General features: G+C 41.8%; 1 protein-coding gene across 1 annotated transcript in view; it reads right to left on the reverse strand.

Annotated features, from left to right (window-relative positions):
- The window catches only part of GPR107 (G protein-coupled receptor 107), a gene marked incomplete at its 5' end in the record, with an annotated part of 30644 nt that extends 18819 nt beyond the window's left edge, over positions 1-11825 (reverse strand). The window contains 12 exons of the mRNA XM_010147666.1: positions 1181-1311; positions 2304-2421; positions 2989-3062; positions 4057-4132; positions 5418-5551; positions 7081-7191; positions 7978-8034; positions 8257-8291; positions 9721-9875; positions 10530-10618; positions 10867-10917; positions 11700-11825. Of these exons, the coding sequence (XP_010145968.1) occupies positions 1181-1311; positions 2304-2421; positions 2989-3062; positions 4057-4132; positions 5418-5551; positions 7081-7191; positions 7978-8034; positions 8257-8291; positions 9721-9875; positions 10530-10618; positions 10867-10917; positions 11700-11825 (1157 nt within the window). The remainder of the gene's footprint in view (positions 1-1180; positions 1312-2303; positions 2422-2988; positions 3063-4056; positions 4133-5417; positions 5552-7080; positions 7192-7977; positions 8035-8256; positions 8292-9720; positions 9876-10529; positions 10619-10866; positions 10918-11699) is intronic.
- Between the last annotated feature and the right edge of the window lie 5069 nt (positions 11826-16894).

Consider the following 16894-nt stretch of genomic DNA (forward strand, 5'->3'; position numbering starts at 1 on the left):
ATGATCTTTAAGGTCCCTTCCAACCCAAACCATCCTGCAATACTCTGCTTCTAGCATTACGTAGTAAGAGCTGTGACTGTAAAAGTCACCTTTATCATAGGAAATCGGTCTCTCCACAATTAAAGTCAATATTCCTGTAGTTTTATTTATCACAACCAAATGCTGTCAACCTCAGAAGAGCTGCAGCATTTTGACTACAGTAGGGGAAGGGACAAGTGGGTAGTGCAAAATTCTTGGAAGACATTTCCCAGCCTTGGCAGAAGGCCACCAGGACTGTGTGAGCTTTTGCCCTTACAGAGATGATACCTGGGAAGGTAAGGACAGCTGAAACCCACCCTCACAGCCAAGCTGAGGCTTACTCCCATCTACTAAGTAACACGTGTTTCTTTACACACACACGCATTACGAAACAGTTCTCTGAAACACTCAAGAGTTACACTCTTGAGAGATGATGTTTACTAGACACATTTATATTCATTCTGCATTTCAGAAGGAAATACTGGAGAAAAAGAAGAATATTCTGTTTACTAACCAAGGAGCCAGAAGCTCCTTCATAGCCAGCTGTTTATCCAATTAAGACTAAAATGTATTTAGAAGATAAATGTTCTGACTAACTGGCAAGAAGCAACAATAGTGTTTATCTGAATTATCTGTGTTTTGGTCGAGTTTTATAGAACCAACATTATTCCTTGCCAAGTAGAGTGGAAGGAAGTGCAGGGAAACGCTCCCCATGGGATTATTTCTTCTAAACAGTCAAGTAAAAATGCAGCTACACTGCTTGAAGGCAGCACTGATCTTAGACAGCACTATTGTTTTAGAATTTAACAGCCTAGTTTCTAACCTCAGTCAGTAAAGCAAAATCCTGTTTCCCACGTAAGAGAGTTGGCACTTCTGCAAAATTCCCAGTTTTAAGAGCACCTATAGTGGCCACACTTAGAATTGCCACCCACCTTACCTTATTGTCCCTCTGACATCCCCAAAGCAAGTATCTTCCACAACACAAGATCAAAGTGTTAAGACTGACACAGTTTAAGAAGCTAACAGAATGCTTGGCTCCAAGGGGGTGACTTTTTTTGCTTTGTCAGGATCTTTAGATCTAAGTAGCAGTCAATACTCATCAGTTCAGAAATAGCTCAAGCCATCAGGGCCCAGAAACAACACAACACATACAGTGACTCACCATACCACTGGAAATAGGATGGCTCCACAACACAGCAAGTCTACCAGGAAGAGGATTTCTTTCCACAGGCCATATTCCGTTGTCCCCTCTTCTGTCGACTCTATGATGATGTACGCCACATTTGCCAGGACCTACAGAACAAGACATGCTTAATGGTTTGAGCAGCTTCCCAAGGAGATACTACATGTGGGTTGCCGATTCAGCAAAACCTGTCCCACAGTTGCAGAAAGAGCCCATTCAGGAATATCCATAATTCTTCTGCAGCTCTGTGTCAAGAGAGTCACGCGTTCAGCAGCATCTTTACAGGAAATAAAACTGACTGGAACTTAATTCTGCTGACATTCAGAAAGTACGCAGTCCTTTTTGTTGTATGCTATGCTGAATCTACTGTATCAGTAGGGAAAAAGGAGCAAAAGCTATTTATGAAAACACAGAAACAAGACTCCGCGTACGCACAGACAAACATTCTAAACACATTCTTCTTAATTAAGCTGATCATTCAAACTGGTCGCTGACCACGTTCTGTACTCCATACCTGACCTCAAACACTAATTACATACTTCTGGTTTTGCAGCTAGGTAAAGGATGCCATCTGTAAAGGCAAAAAGCTGTTCTGTCTACAAAAAGTAGAAGTGTTGCCCCCCTATTTACTTCAGTTCCTGGAGTGGGAGACAAGCACTAACCACTGTGAATAAACTGGGAAAGTTTCCCTTAGATGCAATGGATCTACAGGTCCCAATTCCCCCTCTACCCCATTTTTTTTTCCCTTAAGCCCATTTAGCAAGCATTTCAGAAATTATAACTTTCATGTAATTTCTCTGCTTAGTACTTAGTGCTGTTCTGCAGCCCAAGCTGTGTCCCAGCATCAATATACCTACCCTCTAGATAATTATTCGTTTGCTGACACCTTTTCATCACCCTTCTCATACTCACAGGGAGAAAAGCGAGAAAAATTACAGAAGTAACTTCTGGCCCGGGAAATCCCAGTTCAGCTGAAATTGTAACCAACAGGCTTACACAAGCAGTAACTGCGCAGTGTTTTGTGAAGGATTCACAGCCTTTTACAGTTTCCACAAGCAGCTCTCTCCCAAGACAGGAAGGATCAACACAGCTCAGTCCTCACCTGAAGTGGGATGACAATCATGAAAATCTTTTTGTCTTTATCTGAGAGGATGTGTTTAATGAACGCCCAGCCTGTGCCAATAAGGGCAATAGTGATGAACAGAAGAGCACCCTTCAGTCTGGAAGAGAAACAGACACTGCAGTGAGACTATTTTATCACACTTCCTCTTCTGCCCAGGTTCTCTCCTACACTCAGTAAAGCCACAAACCCAAACAACTGCCTTGCTATTTGTAATTTTGACAAGTGCTTATCCTGGGATAGTGAAGCAGATGTACTTGCTTACAATTGTGTATCACAGAGCAGTATTACACTGCATTCATAACTGTCAATATATGCAGTCTTTTCCTGGGGGAATCATCCATTCACAGGATAAAACACTGGCAGCTGTACCCTCTTACTATTCACACCCAGAGCAAATTAGATACTTGAATATTAGTATGAACAAAGAAAAGCAAAGCATTTCTTCTCCTTTTACTCCTCCACCCAGATAAGTACCAATTCTCTGCAGCTGCCTTCTGTAAGTAGAGCTTTCCCCTTCACCCGAGGCTGACTGTTGTAATTCAGACCACAGTACCAAAGATTGAGCAATTTTCCAGTTCGCTCAGGAGGCTGGGAGAGGGGCAGCCCCACAGGGAATTCAGTCTCATTGTTTGGCTGTATTGCATCAATCTGCTGGCATACTTACAGGTGAGTGATGTAATAAACAACAGCCCAGCCTTCAATAGGAAATCCCTGAGAAGAAATGTAGTGATAGTCGATCTGGAAGCAGAAAATACAGTATGTTACCTGACAAGCTGTGCATCAGCACCCCAAGCAGACCTGTCTTACAGGCACGGGTGACAACCACTCCAAGTCTCATTTTCTAATCAGTGGGTACAAACTCAGCCCTGCAACATCTCAGAGAATACTTCCTCCCAACGTGTTCTAGTTTTGTTCAGCAACAGTGAGGTCATTTCTATTTGCTGTATATCCACTAACACTTAGGAAATCCCACACAATCTACCTCCTTCCTACACAGCTCCCACACTTAACTAAACAACTGCATTTGGAACCTATTTATTCCTTCATTGTTCAAGTTCAGTTGCATCAGGTGACTAGAGGCTCTCCAGTTCCACTTTACTGGAAACCACATTCACTAGGCTCCAAAAGCATTTGTAGCAGTTATCCTACCATGAACATGAGGTGAAGATCATGGCTGGCACAAACATTGAAGGAATAAATGCCTGCCATTACCTTTGTTTAATCTCTTTCCAGTAGAAGGGCAAAGTCAACACAATTCAACAAAGACTTTATGTACTGAATGTGTTAAAGCTTATCACGTTAGGTGCGTTACAGTACACTGTAACACTTCACCTAGAGTAGTGCCCTTGAATTTCACAAACATTCATCAAGGTTTCCATTTATTAACATTTATTGTAAGCCATGTAGCTGAAGCAGCACCACAGTTCAAGCTTTCAGGTCAGCCTCAGATGGCCAAAACATGAGAATTCAGGGAACTTATCCAACCCCCACACATGCTTGCTTCACCACTTCAGGCCATGATCTCGATTGTATTTAAACTCAGAATTTGCTGATGAAAGCTGAATCACTTCCACCAAACAGCTGCAGTTCAGTTCCAATGCTTCCATATGAAAGACACTTCTCTTCCTCTTCCCATTCTCCCCTCCGCAAGCAGATTTCTCTAACAGCATGCCCTGGATTCCATGTTTCTACTTCATAGCTGAACAGCTGAAGGCAGAGCCGTTACACGTACCGCATGGAAGACTAAAGACAGAGATTTTGTGAAAGGGAGGGCTGCCATCAGCCAGTGAATCTTGAAGACATCATTTCTGGGAAATGAAAAACAAAAGGAAGAGCATCAATTAAAAGCCAGCAGTAAAAGTATCAGTTCCCAAGGGTAGTTCTTTAAAAATCTATAAATATTAAACAGTAACTCCCAGGCTGAGCTATCAGTGTAAAAGGATTCCCTTTATAATGCTGCAGTCCAATTTTTTTGCAACATCCCAAACATTCCAACTACATGTACTACAGCTCTGATTTTTAATACTTAGGTTAATTAAAAGTAGTAATTCATATGATCTGTGTATGCAAGATGTTCCTAACAGTTGGAAAATTTACCAAATGTAATTCAAAACACTTATTACTCCATCCTCTGTCCCCAAGTCACTACTCAACACCAAGTGAACCCCAGACTATCAAATAATCTGATCAGCAAGTGCACTTCCAACTAAATGAGAGGAATCATAGGTGCTCCTGGCTTCTGTTGCTATACTTTAACGAGTAAGAAGCATGGTTTCCAATTAGCATGTTTATGGCTCTCCACTACTATAAGCTGCCATCCTCCACGTGAAAGTAAAATGATCAAGATTTTCTTGTTATTTAAAGTTACTTTCAAACAGCTTTCTCCTTTTGTCATCAACTACAGGAATTTCCTCTTTATTGAAATATATTCTGGCAACTAATATGTACAACGAGATGAATTTCTTAACATAAGACTTAATAACTTTAGATCCATAGTCTGCAAAGATACAGAGGCAAGCAGCTGTTTTCAACTAAAAACTGTAAGTGTTAGGCATAAAATACTGTGCCAGATTTGGAAATTTGAAGGATGAAATTTGACTGTGAATTGGGCATTATAAGAGGATGAATAAATAATAAAAATCAAACAAGGTAGACTGTGCTGATTTTGGTTGGGATAGAGTTAATTTTCCTCACAGTAGCCAGTAAGAGGGTGTGTTTTGGATTTGTACTGAGAATGTTGATAACTTAAGTTGTTGCTAAGCAATGTTTACATTAAGCCAAAGTTTTCAGTTTCTCACACTGCACCTGTGCTTCCAGCTTCTTCTCTTCAAGAGAATCTATTATCATTAGCAGTAGTATTTTCATTACATACTATTAATAGTATTAGTATCCTTATTTTACTTCATTTATTTCCAATTATTAAACTGTTCTTATCTCAACCCACAAGTTAATTTAGCTTTTCCCTGATTCTCTCCCCCACTCCACTGTGGAAGGGGAGAGGTGAGCGAGTGGCTGTGTGGTGCTTAGTTGCTGACTGAGGTTAAACCACGACACAGCCCACACTGATCACTGACACTGAGCGAGTCCACTTACCTGCGCTTACGAAGTATGTGGATCCATACAGTCCCAGACAGGAAGAAGAAGAGAGCCATGGAAATGTAAAGTTTTGGCAGTGGGATCTCACCCGCTGAGAGGTAGCTTTCAGGATTCTTTTCCGTAATTTCTATCTGAATATTAAAAGGTGTATTATGTGTACAGTTGAAAAAAACATTTTGTTAAAGCACAGAGTTAACAATTACAGTTCACAATCAAGTTTGCTCACTTTAGTTAGCTTTTCTGAAGTGGTGCCTGTTATGAGACTCTTACAGAAAAGCAACTTTTGATCTTCAAGAATCCCAAAACATTTTTGCAAAGTTATACCCACAACACTAATTTCCATGAAAAGCAGAAAAGGACAGAGGTTCCTTCCAGTGCTTCAGTTATACAGTGTAATTCAGAAAGGCCAAGTAATTTTCCCAAAGAATAGCTGTTCTCTATACCAAACTTCAGAAGGTATACCAAAGGTTGCCCACCTTTGATTCAGAAACAGTATCTACAACCTTACATAACAAGCAGGTTTTTTTTAGCACAGGCCCGATTTTAGGTGAGGATTATCATACAAATCTGAACACCTCACTCTTAGGTTTACTACAGTGGATTTCTTCACCTGTCAAGAGAAGGGAAGCACTTTGCTGCAAACCTATCGCCCTGTGACTGAGAAAACAGAAGCTTTATTTAACATCCTATTTATGCCCCTAAACAGCTTGGTTGTATGTGCTGGGATTTCATTAAAATAAAGCATCAGGACTAGTTTGCACTACTGAAACTGCCCTGCATCTCTACGTACAACCAAGCATGTTAGTTATGCAGGCTTTCTTCCTTTCCCGTTTCTTCAGTGGGTCAAAGCAACAAACAACAATTCAAATACTTGGTCATCTAAACATACAGCTTGAGAAGCAGATTTAAAGCAGTCCAGGATGAGTTGGGTTAGGACTGCTAAGTTTTATCACCTACATGTTCCCCTGCTTTTCCCTTGCAGTAGCACCAGTACAACCATGTTAAAAACCAGTTCAAGGGCCTGAGAGCTGCCTTGGTCAATGAGAGGATTCGTTACAGAATAGGTCACGATACACCAGCACAGATGCCAGCAGGAGCACAGGAAAACAGGGAAAGCCTGAGCTGTGACAATGCACCCTGGCTCAAAAGAGCAAAGGACCGAACCCTTGGATAGTAACAGAGATAAGACATTTGCTGTAACATTTAAGATGTGCATCTAAGACTGCAAAAAACACATTTTTAATTAGACCAGAAAAAACAAAACCACTGAATTCACAAACACCAATAATCCAGATGGCAGCAACAGCCTTAATATCTGCAATTGTGTGTGAAAAAGTAGTGATTTCTGAGCACAGCAAAACACAAACAGCTGGTTTAGCTCCCATCTCATTACAGCCTCTGGTCACAACTGTGTAGACTGAACCCAGCCCACATGTGGTCTGTAGATTTCCAGACATTGCTCCATAACTAGTATTTTTATTCTTCTTACTGTAGTTGCTTCCTTCAGAAAACCAGAGAGATTAAATGCACAACTCTGAATCACTTCCCACCCCACCCATGCACTCATGTGCCGTGTGTGCTGGGTATACAAGCTAGAACTGAGAGCTGCCCATTCCAGTCGAAGGGAAGGAGATAATGACACTTTAGAAGCTATACTCACATCAAGAGTAAACAGCCGCTGATCATGAGTCGACCCCTCGCTGATAACACATTTATGGAAATACAGGCTGTAGAGACCTTCTTGGTTATCAGAGCTGATGTTGAAAAAAAACTGAAAAGAAGGAACAAGAAAGTCAGCATTCTTCTCGTTCACAACAGGGATGCCCTGGTAAGAAGCCACCTCTACTGAAGCATGAGAAGAGTCAGTCGGTTCCTTTCAGCACACACAGTGTTCTGAGGATACCAGCCTATCCTCAAGTTCCAACAGAACTCAAGATGCCCAATCATTGTGCCCACCTGATTACACACTCTGGTAATCCATACTGAGTATTGAGGACCTTCGGGTATCAGCATTTAACTTACTTCAGGACAGAGAAAAGATAACAGGAAGCATCGTGCGTTTAACAGGGTGAAGCACGAGATTTTGATTGTGCTTGCCCTGAAGCATAAGCAGCTATTCTGTTTCGCCCCCAAATTGCGACAGCTATAGAAATGAGATTTGTGTCATGTAACAGAATTTGAAATGCATTTGTTTGATAGCAACCAACAACCACAAGTGTCCAGGGTACCGAAGCAAAGCATTAATCTCTTTTCACGCAGAGTAGCTTCCTCTTAAGTCAGCCCGTAGGGTCACAGCTATTTGTTGTTAGAAGCCTGGCTGCACCACAGCAAGCTTTAATACACTGAGGCTCACAGACTAAGATATTAAGAGCTGAACCACAAAGAGTTTAAAACAGCTCCCACACCTCCTGAAGAGATTTCCAGCACTTAACAAGAGTCCACTGAAAAATTTACTGAGCTATCAGAGAGGCATCTATACCAGCCTTTCACTTTTCAGAGCACGACAGTGAAGGAACTGTCTGCACGCATTAAGACTAGACACTGACAGACACCCTACCTGAAATGAGAAAGTTCCTCTGTCATTGTGAACAGGATGTTCTTGTTCTACCACGTTCTGGGAAAAACAAGAGAGACTTAGAATATATTTTTTAAGCAGGTAACCACCACATTTAGCTACATCATCCAGACAATCCAAACTGCATTCTGTACATTTACAGTGGAGACTGAGAGCAAGAGAAAAAAACCCCAAAAAAACAAACCTCCACTTTCTAGCTAAGCTTATACTGGAATATTCCCCCAGGTTCTTTCTGAAAGAGAACAGCAGATAGTTTCTCACCTGGGATGGCGTTGTACTTCGTTTGGACCTCTTATCTAGAGACAAAAGTATTAATGGTACATTTAGGGTGTTTGCATTCAGACATCCTCGTAGACTACCACCTTTTACACATTGCCAGTACCTTACTCAAATCTTCCTACACTTGCCTGCATGGCAGTTTCCTAGATAATCATTAACAGAGACTCTTTACCAGACTCTCCTTACTCTCCCAGGACTCTTCCCACAAGCAGTATTCATTCTCAATGCATCCTCAAATGCTAGGATAGGCTCCTCTACTATTACACCTCCTACAAAAGCCTACCCAAGAAACCTTTCCAACCCCTCCACTTAGAGCGATGCAGGAGGCAGGTGACCTATACCAGACACAGGGTACAGCCGTGTTTCACACAGTCTGCAGCTATGACTTTTAGTGTTATCACCGAGTACCGTTAATTGCACTCAGTAATCTTAATCTGGACATTAATACACGGCCTGACAAACATATGCAAGTCCTAATCAGCCACGGGGAAGGAAAAAGCTTCAGTTTGAGACTTGTTTGAATAGCGGTGCAAAATTTTCACCTCTATCAAAGCTTACGAACATGACATGGCAAGACAGACTCATACTGCTTCAGCTCAGACTGCTACACTTCTAACTGTTCTGGGAAGAGATAACATGAACTGTTCAGAGCTAACTTCAGCTCTGATGGTTTTACAAAACTGGTTTGTGTGCGAGTCTGGAAGCCAAAAGACTTGTGCCTCCAACAGAGGTTACTGGTGGTCACTTCTCCATCCCCATAGCTTCTAAGCAACAGACGACATTTCAACTCTTCATCTAAAGAAAATCATTAATTAATGGAAGCATTGGCTGGAAAGGACCTGTGGAGATTTGTAATCCAAATTCTCACAGCACACCTAGTGTCACTACTGTATCACACTGGCCCTGGCTTTGTTTTAGTCCAATGTTTACAGCCTCAAAGGATGGAGGTTCTACAACTTCCACATATGATCTGCTGCAGTGCTGTAGTACCCATCTAGGAAAGTCTTATCTTCCTTCCTAGCATTCAGTTGGAGACACCCAAGACTTCATAAGGGGGAACCAACCACAGGTTTCATTGTGTGCCGTTACTAACAATAGCTTGGCATCACTGTCCTTCTAACCTTCCTTCAACTAAGAGTTGGTGGCTACCAAGTTCCCCCTCAGCTGCCTTTTTGCCAGGCAAAAGACAATCAAGTACCTCATCCCTCTCCACAGGTACTGTAGGTCTCCAACAGCCACATTAGGTCTCTGGTGGATCATCACAAATGGCTAACACAAATGACTGAGCAGGAGAGACTCCAGCCCAAAAGGCAGCTCTGTGCACAGTTTTACATGAGACTGTACATCAAGTTCTAGCCCGAGGGGACCCCAGAATTCAAGAAAACGCAGAACACACATTCACTAGGAACTAGCAGTGAGAGCACTTACCAGGACCAGCAGGCTTACCTTTGCTGTCTGTATTTTGGTTGGTCTGCGCAGGACTGTTATCAGAATGGGAAGTCTGTACCGATTTGGTACTTAAGGCAGTAACATTTTCTTCAGACACAAATGAAATTTTAGGTAACAAAGAAGCAGCTTCTGCAGAGAACCGTACTTTCACGCTAAATAAAGAAAGAGGGTTGAATACAAAGTGAAAGTAAATCAACAGTCATAAAGAGGCTGTTCTAGCCTACATATACCTAATAAAGGAAAATCAACTTGACTTTTTTTTTTTAACCACAAAGAGCAGGCAAGCACCACTTCATGGCTTACAGCAGCCCAGCACTGAACTGATCATTGTGGGAGAAGTCACACTACAGAGTTACAAGAGCAGCTGAAGAAAAATGAGTGTATTCACCTTCGGTAGAGATGGCCTCATTACGTTTTCACACAGTTACAGCTGCTCTAGCAAAAGAAAGCAACGCAGCCTCGGAGGTACTTCCATGAAACAGATAATTCAGGACAAACAATAAACCAACATATTCAGTGCAAGAGCTGCAGAAGTGATCCAAGACTTTAAGTTCATGCCTTCAGCACAATTAAGGTGAGATTCTTTTGCCCTACGTCCCCTTTTAGCTCCAACACAGAGTAAGAGTTCTTGGACCATTTTACACTTGAGATTTTTGTTCTTTCACTCTCACCTCAACTCTCATGCAACCCATTAAGTTAAACCACGTGCACAGCAGCTTTCCAAGCCCTTAAAGAAATTTCACAAGTGTAACGTTAACTTCAAATAGAGAAATAACTTTAAAATGTAGCTTACAATATTTACTCACACTTCAGTTTTGAAGTCCAGAAGTAAGATTACAACAGAGACCTCCTGCTCTGGTTTCTTTTTCAAGATACAGTAATCCACTTCTTCATCCTGGTAATACAAGCAAAACATCTTTCAAGTGCTCTCCTGTTTATAGGAAATTGGACATGTTCCCCCCCCAGGTAGAGGTTACCATTCTTACTCCAACAAGTTCCAGAACTGAATTATCCTTAACAACCTGCCCATGTCTAAAGCTCTCCCCCCACTAGCCTTTGCCTTTTTTATTTCTTCCAACCATTCCTGGAGTAAGACAGACTATGAGATGTCCTCAGCTTCAAAAAGTAACTCATGCCTCTTACCAGGTAAGTGGAGAACCCATCGTTCCTTGTGCGATCCAAGCTGAACCCCACCTATGAGACAATTGAGAAGAATCTGTCAAATTAGAACAGCTCAGGTTCATGTAGTATCAGAAGCCAAGCCACCACCGAGTCAAAGATACTGCTCTCTAAATAAATTAACCCACATTTAAGGCACTATTTTTCTCATTACCTAGCTAGAGACAAAAAATTATTCAAATATAATAAACTGTTTCATCCATATCCACCAAGAATATACTGAGTCAAATCTAAACTAGAGTACTTTCTGTCCCTGAACCTTTTAACTTATTTCAGTATTTTTCCAGATATTAAATGCTTTCCTCAAGCAAAAACAACTTTTATTACTAAAGAGTTTGGACTGCACAGAAATGTAGGAACACAGATCTGGTTTCTACCTAAATATTTCAGTCTGTCTATTAAAAATCACTAATATAATGTGCTATATAACACGTAGCATTCCTCTGAAAATACGGCAGTCGGTGTTCTGGAAACTCGCTGATGTAACAATTACAAGATGCACTGCAACACCACAGGACAACAGTGTGAATATCAGAGGACTGCTTAGGAAACCCATGTTCAACACAGGTTATAGATGCGTGCACGGAGTTCAGCAGAGGATCTAGTAAGTTGCTGTTTATCCTTAAAGCAGAATGGACAGTGCTCAAGGATAAGTCTCACAATATGCCTATCCTCATGAATGGCTCACAATGGGGAGCAAAGTTAGCAGCACCATCAGTTCAGATCTGACACCTCAAAAAAGTTAAGGCATCTGTTAAGTTAAGGAAGCTTAACGCAGTTCTTGGACTCCAACTTACTGATAAGCTGCTCTTGTCATCAGAGCCCAGGGGTGGCTTCAGTGAAAGGTTGCTGACATTGACTGTCATGAAACCACCCTTGAAGAAGCCAAAGGTATTCAGGTGCACTTTCTGCCTCACGTCATCCTGTAAGAAAGGACAGGAAGGTTACAAATCACATACACAGTCATCTGCAGCAGCCGTCAAAGAGAAAGCAGGGTGACAGAAATCCACACTTAGATATTCATGCAAAACACCTATCTAATCATATAAAGAACAAATTTCTTTAGGATACCTTCAGATGCAACCAATTATTTCACTGGAATCAACCAACTCTTCTAATAACCTGAACAGCAAGAACTTTAAATGTGTTGCTGCTAATTACCTGGCCATACGATGGAGGAATACGCAAGAAAATGTCTGAAAGAAATTAAGTAACTTGCATCACTGATTAAACAAAATAGGGATTAAAAAAAGAGACTGTAGACAAATCAAGACAGCTCATGTTTGCACACTAGCTAGTGTCATTGCATCAGACTGAGGAGGAATTAGATGACTATAGTGATCTTACCTAACAGAGCTGGGTTTTGGCCAAGTGTTTAACAAATATCACAGTGTATTGTCATTCCATCAGATGTTTGGTGTTAGGCAGGGTGTTTGGACAAACTCTTAAACACACCAGAAAATTATGTGGATGGTGCAGATGAGAAAATCTCTTATGCAGTCCCACTGCTCCAAATGCTTTTTAGCAAGGCCTTGTGTCTTATAAGGAGGATAAATACCAAAAATTGGCCATGTGGGTTCAAACAGAATCACTTGGTGTTAGTTTCTCTAACAAGAAAATTCGAATCTCCTTCTCTGTTTCCAGTCTTAGTTGTAGGATAACTTAATTCCCCACAGTCTGGCAAGGAAGCTGTAGAAATGGATCCTTTTCCATGTCTTGCTCAGCTGATAAAGGCTCAAGTACAGGGAGATTTTTTTAAATAAGATCCTCACATGGAAAGTAGTAAACATCACACACATGTGCCACATCAGATGAGGAAAGGTCATATCCCTGTTCTCTTTGCATTCATAAATCAATAAATAGATATGCAGTTGGACCTTGAATCATTAATTGGAAGGAAAGCAGAAACAGGAAAAAAAAAGCAAGTTTAAAATGCGATTTAAAGCATTTTTACAAGTTGTCGCTAAAAGTAAGAAAATCGTTTCTTCTAGGAAAAGATAATCAGATTGCAGAATACTCTAGGGAGGGACATCAGTTGCTAAAGGCAAACCAACCTCTGGACAAGGTACTGGAAGACTGAGCTTAGAACTGCAGAAGTACAGCAAGTTCTGTATCTTCCTTTATCCCCACTATTAATTCTGACATCTCTGCATAAAACATTCCTGACACATAAATATTACTCACTGTAACAGCAGGACACTAATCCTGACACAGCTAACCTGTAATCTAGCTGTAATAAGATCACCCTAAGAGAATCAAGTCAACCTGGCAAATAAGCAGATGGGTCCCTGAGCGCTCAGAAGAGGGGAAGAGAAGTCAGTGACACATGGCTGACAGCAGATGCTCTGTGCAGCAGAGTATTATAGCTGTGCTGTCCTTGGGTTCTAAGTCACTTAACGTGCTTGAAACAAGCCCCTCTGGTTCCTTCAACACTGCTTTCAACATCATTTCCCAGCAGATTAGAGTAATACTAGCTCTTTACCTGGAGCACATCCTACCTATTTAGCCACATCTGGACAGATGTGCATTTGTCTGGGTGATTGGGTAGAGGGGGTTGAGGGGAGGGATCAGTGTCAACCAGACACAAGGTAGTTTGCACCTTGTAAGCACGACTAGAGACAGCTGCTTAATTCAGAATACTTGCAAAAGCTATTCAGTTCGATTTAAGCTTATTTACTCTGCCAGTTTACTAACCAACAAAACTTACTTACTCAACTTACCAACAAAAAAATAACTAATATGGAACACATGCTTTCCTCCCTGGTTTTATCACAGCTTTAAGCACTTAGAGTTGACAGATTTAGTTCACAAATCCTTCCGCTTCACGTGATCCCACACACCCCGTCACCAGTTGCCACCAAGCAACAGCCCTGCAGAGCACCTACCGCTCCACATACGGACAACTCCAACGCATTGGCTCGCTAATAACTGTCTCGCCTCTCACAGGAGGTTTAACCACTTGGAAGAATCCGGCTTCTACTCATCATCGCTCAGCTGCTGACTTCAGACATACTTAAGCATCTGAGGTGTTAGCACACACACTGTTTTCATTTACACAGGATGCATGCAAGGGTGAAGTCTGCCTCTTTGAGAAGAGATGGCCTGGGACTCATCACTAACAGGTTACACTCAGTTCCCAGCTTATTTCCATTAAAAAAATCTTCCCCACTTCTTCCACTCCTTTCGGATAAGAGTTGATCCTGGTACATTTGAATAAGACTGTGGGAAAGTGGTAACCAGGATCCTTCAGCCCAGAATGGGCAGAAAAATATGCTTTAACATTTTATCCTACATCTAATTGGGATCACCTTATCAGTGCAGTGAAAGTGCCATCACATCGTACCAACCCTGTACACAGAAGGCATTTTATTATTTGTGGGAGACTAATAGCAAAACTTACAGTTTGTGTAATCCTAAGTTAGTTACTGTGAAAGGTATTTTCAACCTGAGCAACTGAAGCCTGAGACCTACCAACATCAAAAGGCCACAAGTATTTCTGAACAAGCATTGAAAAATAACATCTTCCAAATAATAGTTTAACATGGAACTGCAATCTTTAAAGTATCACAGAATAGGAGAGGCCTTACTTCCCTTTCGGAAGCCAGTTAATTGTGAAGATAACTCTCCTTAATCAGAACCTAACACCACAGCTGCGATCCAGCGCCGTCAGTTGGATGTTTCCTCTTGATAAAGCACTAGAAACTGGCATGTTTGGCTCATCGCTAGCATTAACCCTAACGTCCTCACGCAATAGCAAATACTCTGAGAATTACACAAAACATAACACTGAATACTAGAATATTGCAGCCTTAAGGTTAAAAAAAACCCAAACATCTTAAGTCAGGCTGCAATATTCTAGTATTCAATGTTAAGGTTAAAAAAAAACCCAAACATCTTAAGTCAAGAGAAACATTCCAACTACTAACTATTTCTGGAAACCTCTCAATTGTTTCCAGCCTTCTATATCTTCAATTTTTGTATGGGTTTTATTTGTTGGGGTTCTCCTTGTTGGGGTTCTTGATTTGTTTTAAACATAGCTTATTAAATGAATGAAGCTGATAAGAATTGCTACTAAGGAAGAGCCAGTCTCCTTTGACAAGGTCAATCTAACAGCAAGAGTCAAATCATTTTTCTAACTCAGAAGAAATAAAATTATTTTGTATGTTTTTGATAAGATAAAAAGTTATTTTCAGAACAGGAAATCACTCAGACTGTGGCTTGTTTTTCTGACAACAAAAAAAAAAAGCTTCACCTTAGCACGCTAATTACCAAGACAGAAGAATGAGGCTATTCCAACTCGGGCAATAGCAGCTTATTTGAGGAAACCTAATAGCAAACACTCACAGAGCTGTGGCCTTTAGCTTGGCCCAGCGTCAAAGCTCACTTACAAGCCAAGAGCCAACGGCAAGAACACTAGAAGGGAGATTTCATTGTGAAAGGGTGGAGCTGCTGGAGCCCCATGTTTACATAAATGCTGTAAAGCGGCGGATGAAGTAGGGAGGGAGAAACTGCTGTAATAACAAAGCTTGTGTTTATACAGAAGGTGGACAAAGGCATTACTGCACTTCCACCTTCCACAGTGCTTGGGTAGCTCAGTGTTGCAATTCACAAAAAAATACCTACAAAACTAAACCCGTGCCCCACTTTGATCGTAAAAATCTGCAACCACAGCTTAGCAATGGATCCAGGTGGTTAAGAGACACCCTATTAAGAGTCACCCTAACAGGAACTAGACACTACAGTGTTTGCTGCTGAGAATGTTTGTTTGAGGCCAGTTTGAAAGTTTTCTATGTAAGGGAAAAGTATTGCACCAGGAGAAATTCTTCCAGCACTCAACTGCTGGCCACAAATTCCTCAAAACGATAGTGGAATGTGTTTGCAGCACAAACCTCCTAATTTATTGCTTCAGAGAAAAGTTTGCTTTTCCTGAAGTGGAACAATATGAACGTGGTTGCATATCAGACAATTACATAGCCTTGAAAATTCCCTACAAATAAGTCACAAATGGCCCCCTGACATTCGCTGCATCCCAAAGGCTGAAGGGGAGCTCCCACAAAGTTCTGGCAGACCCCCTGCACTGCTACAAGAGCATAGTAATGCTGCTCCTAGTCACATCCCACTTCATTAACTTCTTCAGATGTTTCTGGTGGCAAAACGTTGCATGTTTTTGACCAGCGCAAAATTAACAACCTCATTTTGGGGATTTACAGAGCATTTCATGAACTACGCAGAAACCCTTAAAAAGCATTGCCCCAAACGCACAGTTCCCCTCTCCCATCACCACCACACCGCTTTTCTTTTGCGACACAACAGATAACATCCCCCCGGAACTGCAGATCTTCACCACCATCTGCACCCACCAGCCATCCCGAATAACTAGTTTTCCACAAATATAGGTGCAGGACAACACAGAATTCTTTCAAAACACAAGCAGAACTCTTTTAAACCAAAACAGAGAGCTGTCAGCAACAGTAACTTCTGCCTCCATTGATCACTTGATTAATGTGAAGAAACTACATCTGGAAGGCCAAGAAGGGAGCCACAGAGGCTTTTAGAGTCAAGAAACCAGTGATCAGGACAAGAAGCTACCACAGACTGCAGATTAAAGCAAACACCACCGCAAACTTCTTCCAGAAGCCTCACTCATGTTGTCAAGCCCTCCCTCATCACACACAGCTTTTTAATAGGACGCAAAGCATTTGCACCTTAAAAACTCCGCAGTTCTGAGGCCCCTTTACGCATTTTGCCCACGACTAAGAAACAGACGGCCATAAAGGCAGGGATGGGGCTAAGGGGACGCGGGGATAAATAACAGGAAAAGCACAACACACCGGGGCCTGGGCAAGCTGAGGCCCAGGGGACAGCCCAGAAAGCAGCGAGGAGAGAGAAGTGTTGCGGGGAGGCAACGGGACGACGCTGGAGGGACGAGGAGGAGAGGAAAGCCCCGGCGGCAGCAAGCGGGCAGGGCCAAGCCGGCCGCGCCACTCCCCTC

This window comes from Eurypyga helias, unplaced genomic scaffold, assembly GCF_000690775.1.
Source record: "Eurypyga helias isolate BGI_N326 unplaced genomic scaffold, ASM69077v1 scaffold12872, whole genome shotgun sequence".
Classification (NCBI taxonomy): domain Eukaryota; kingdom Metazoa; phylum Chordata; class Aves; order Eurypygiformes; family Eurypygidae; genus Eurypyga; species Eurypyga helias.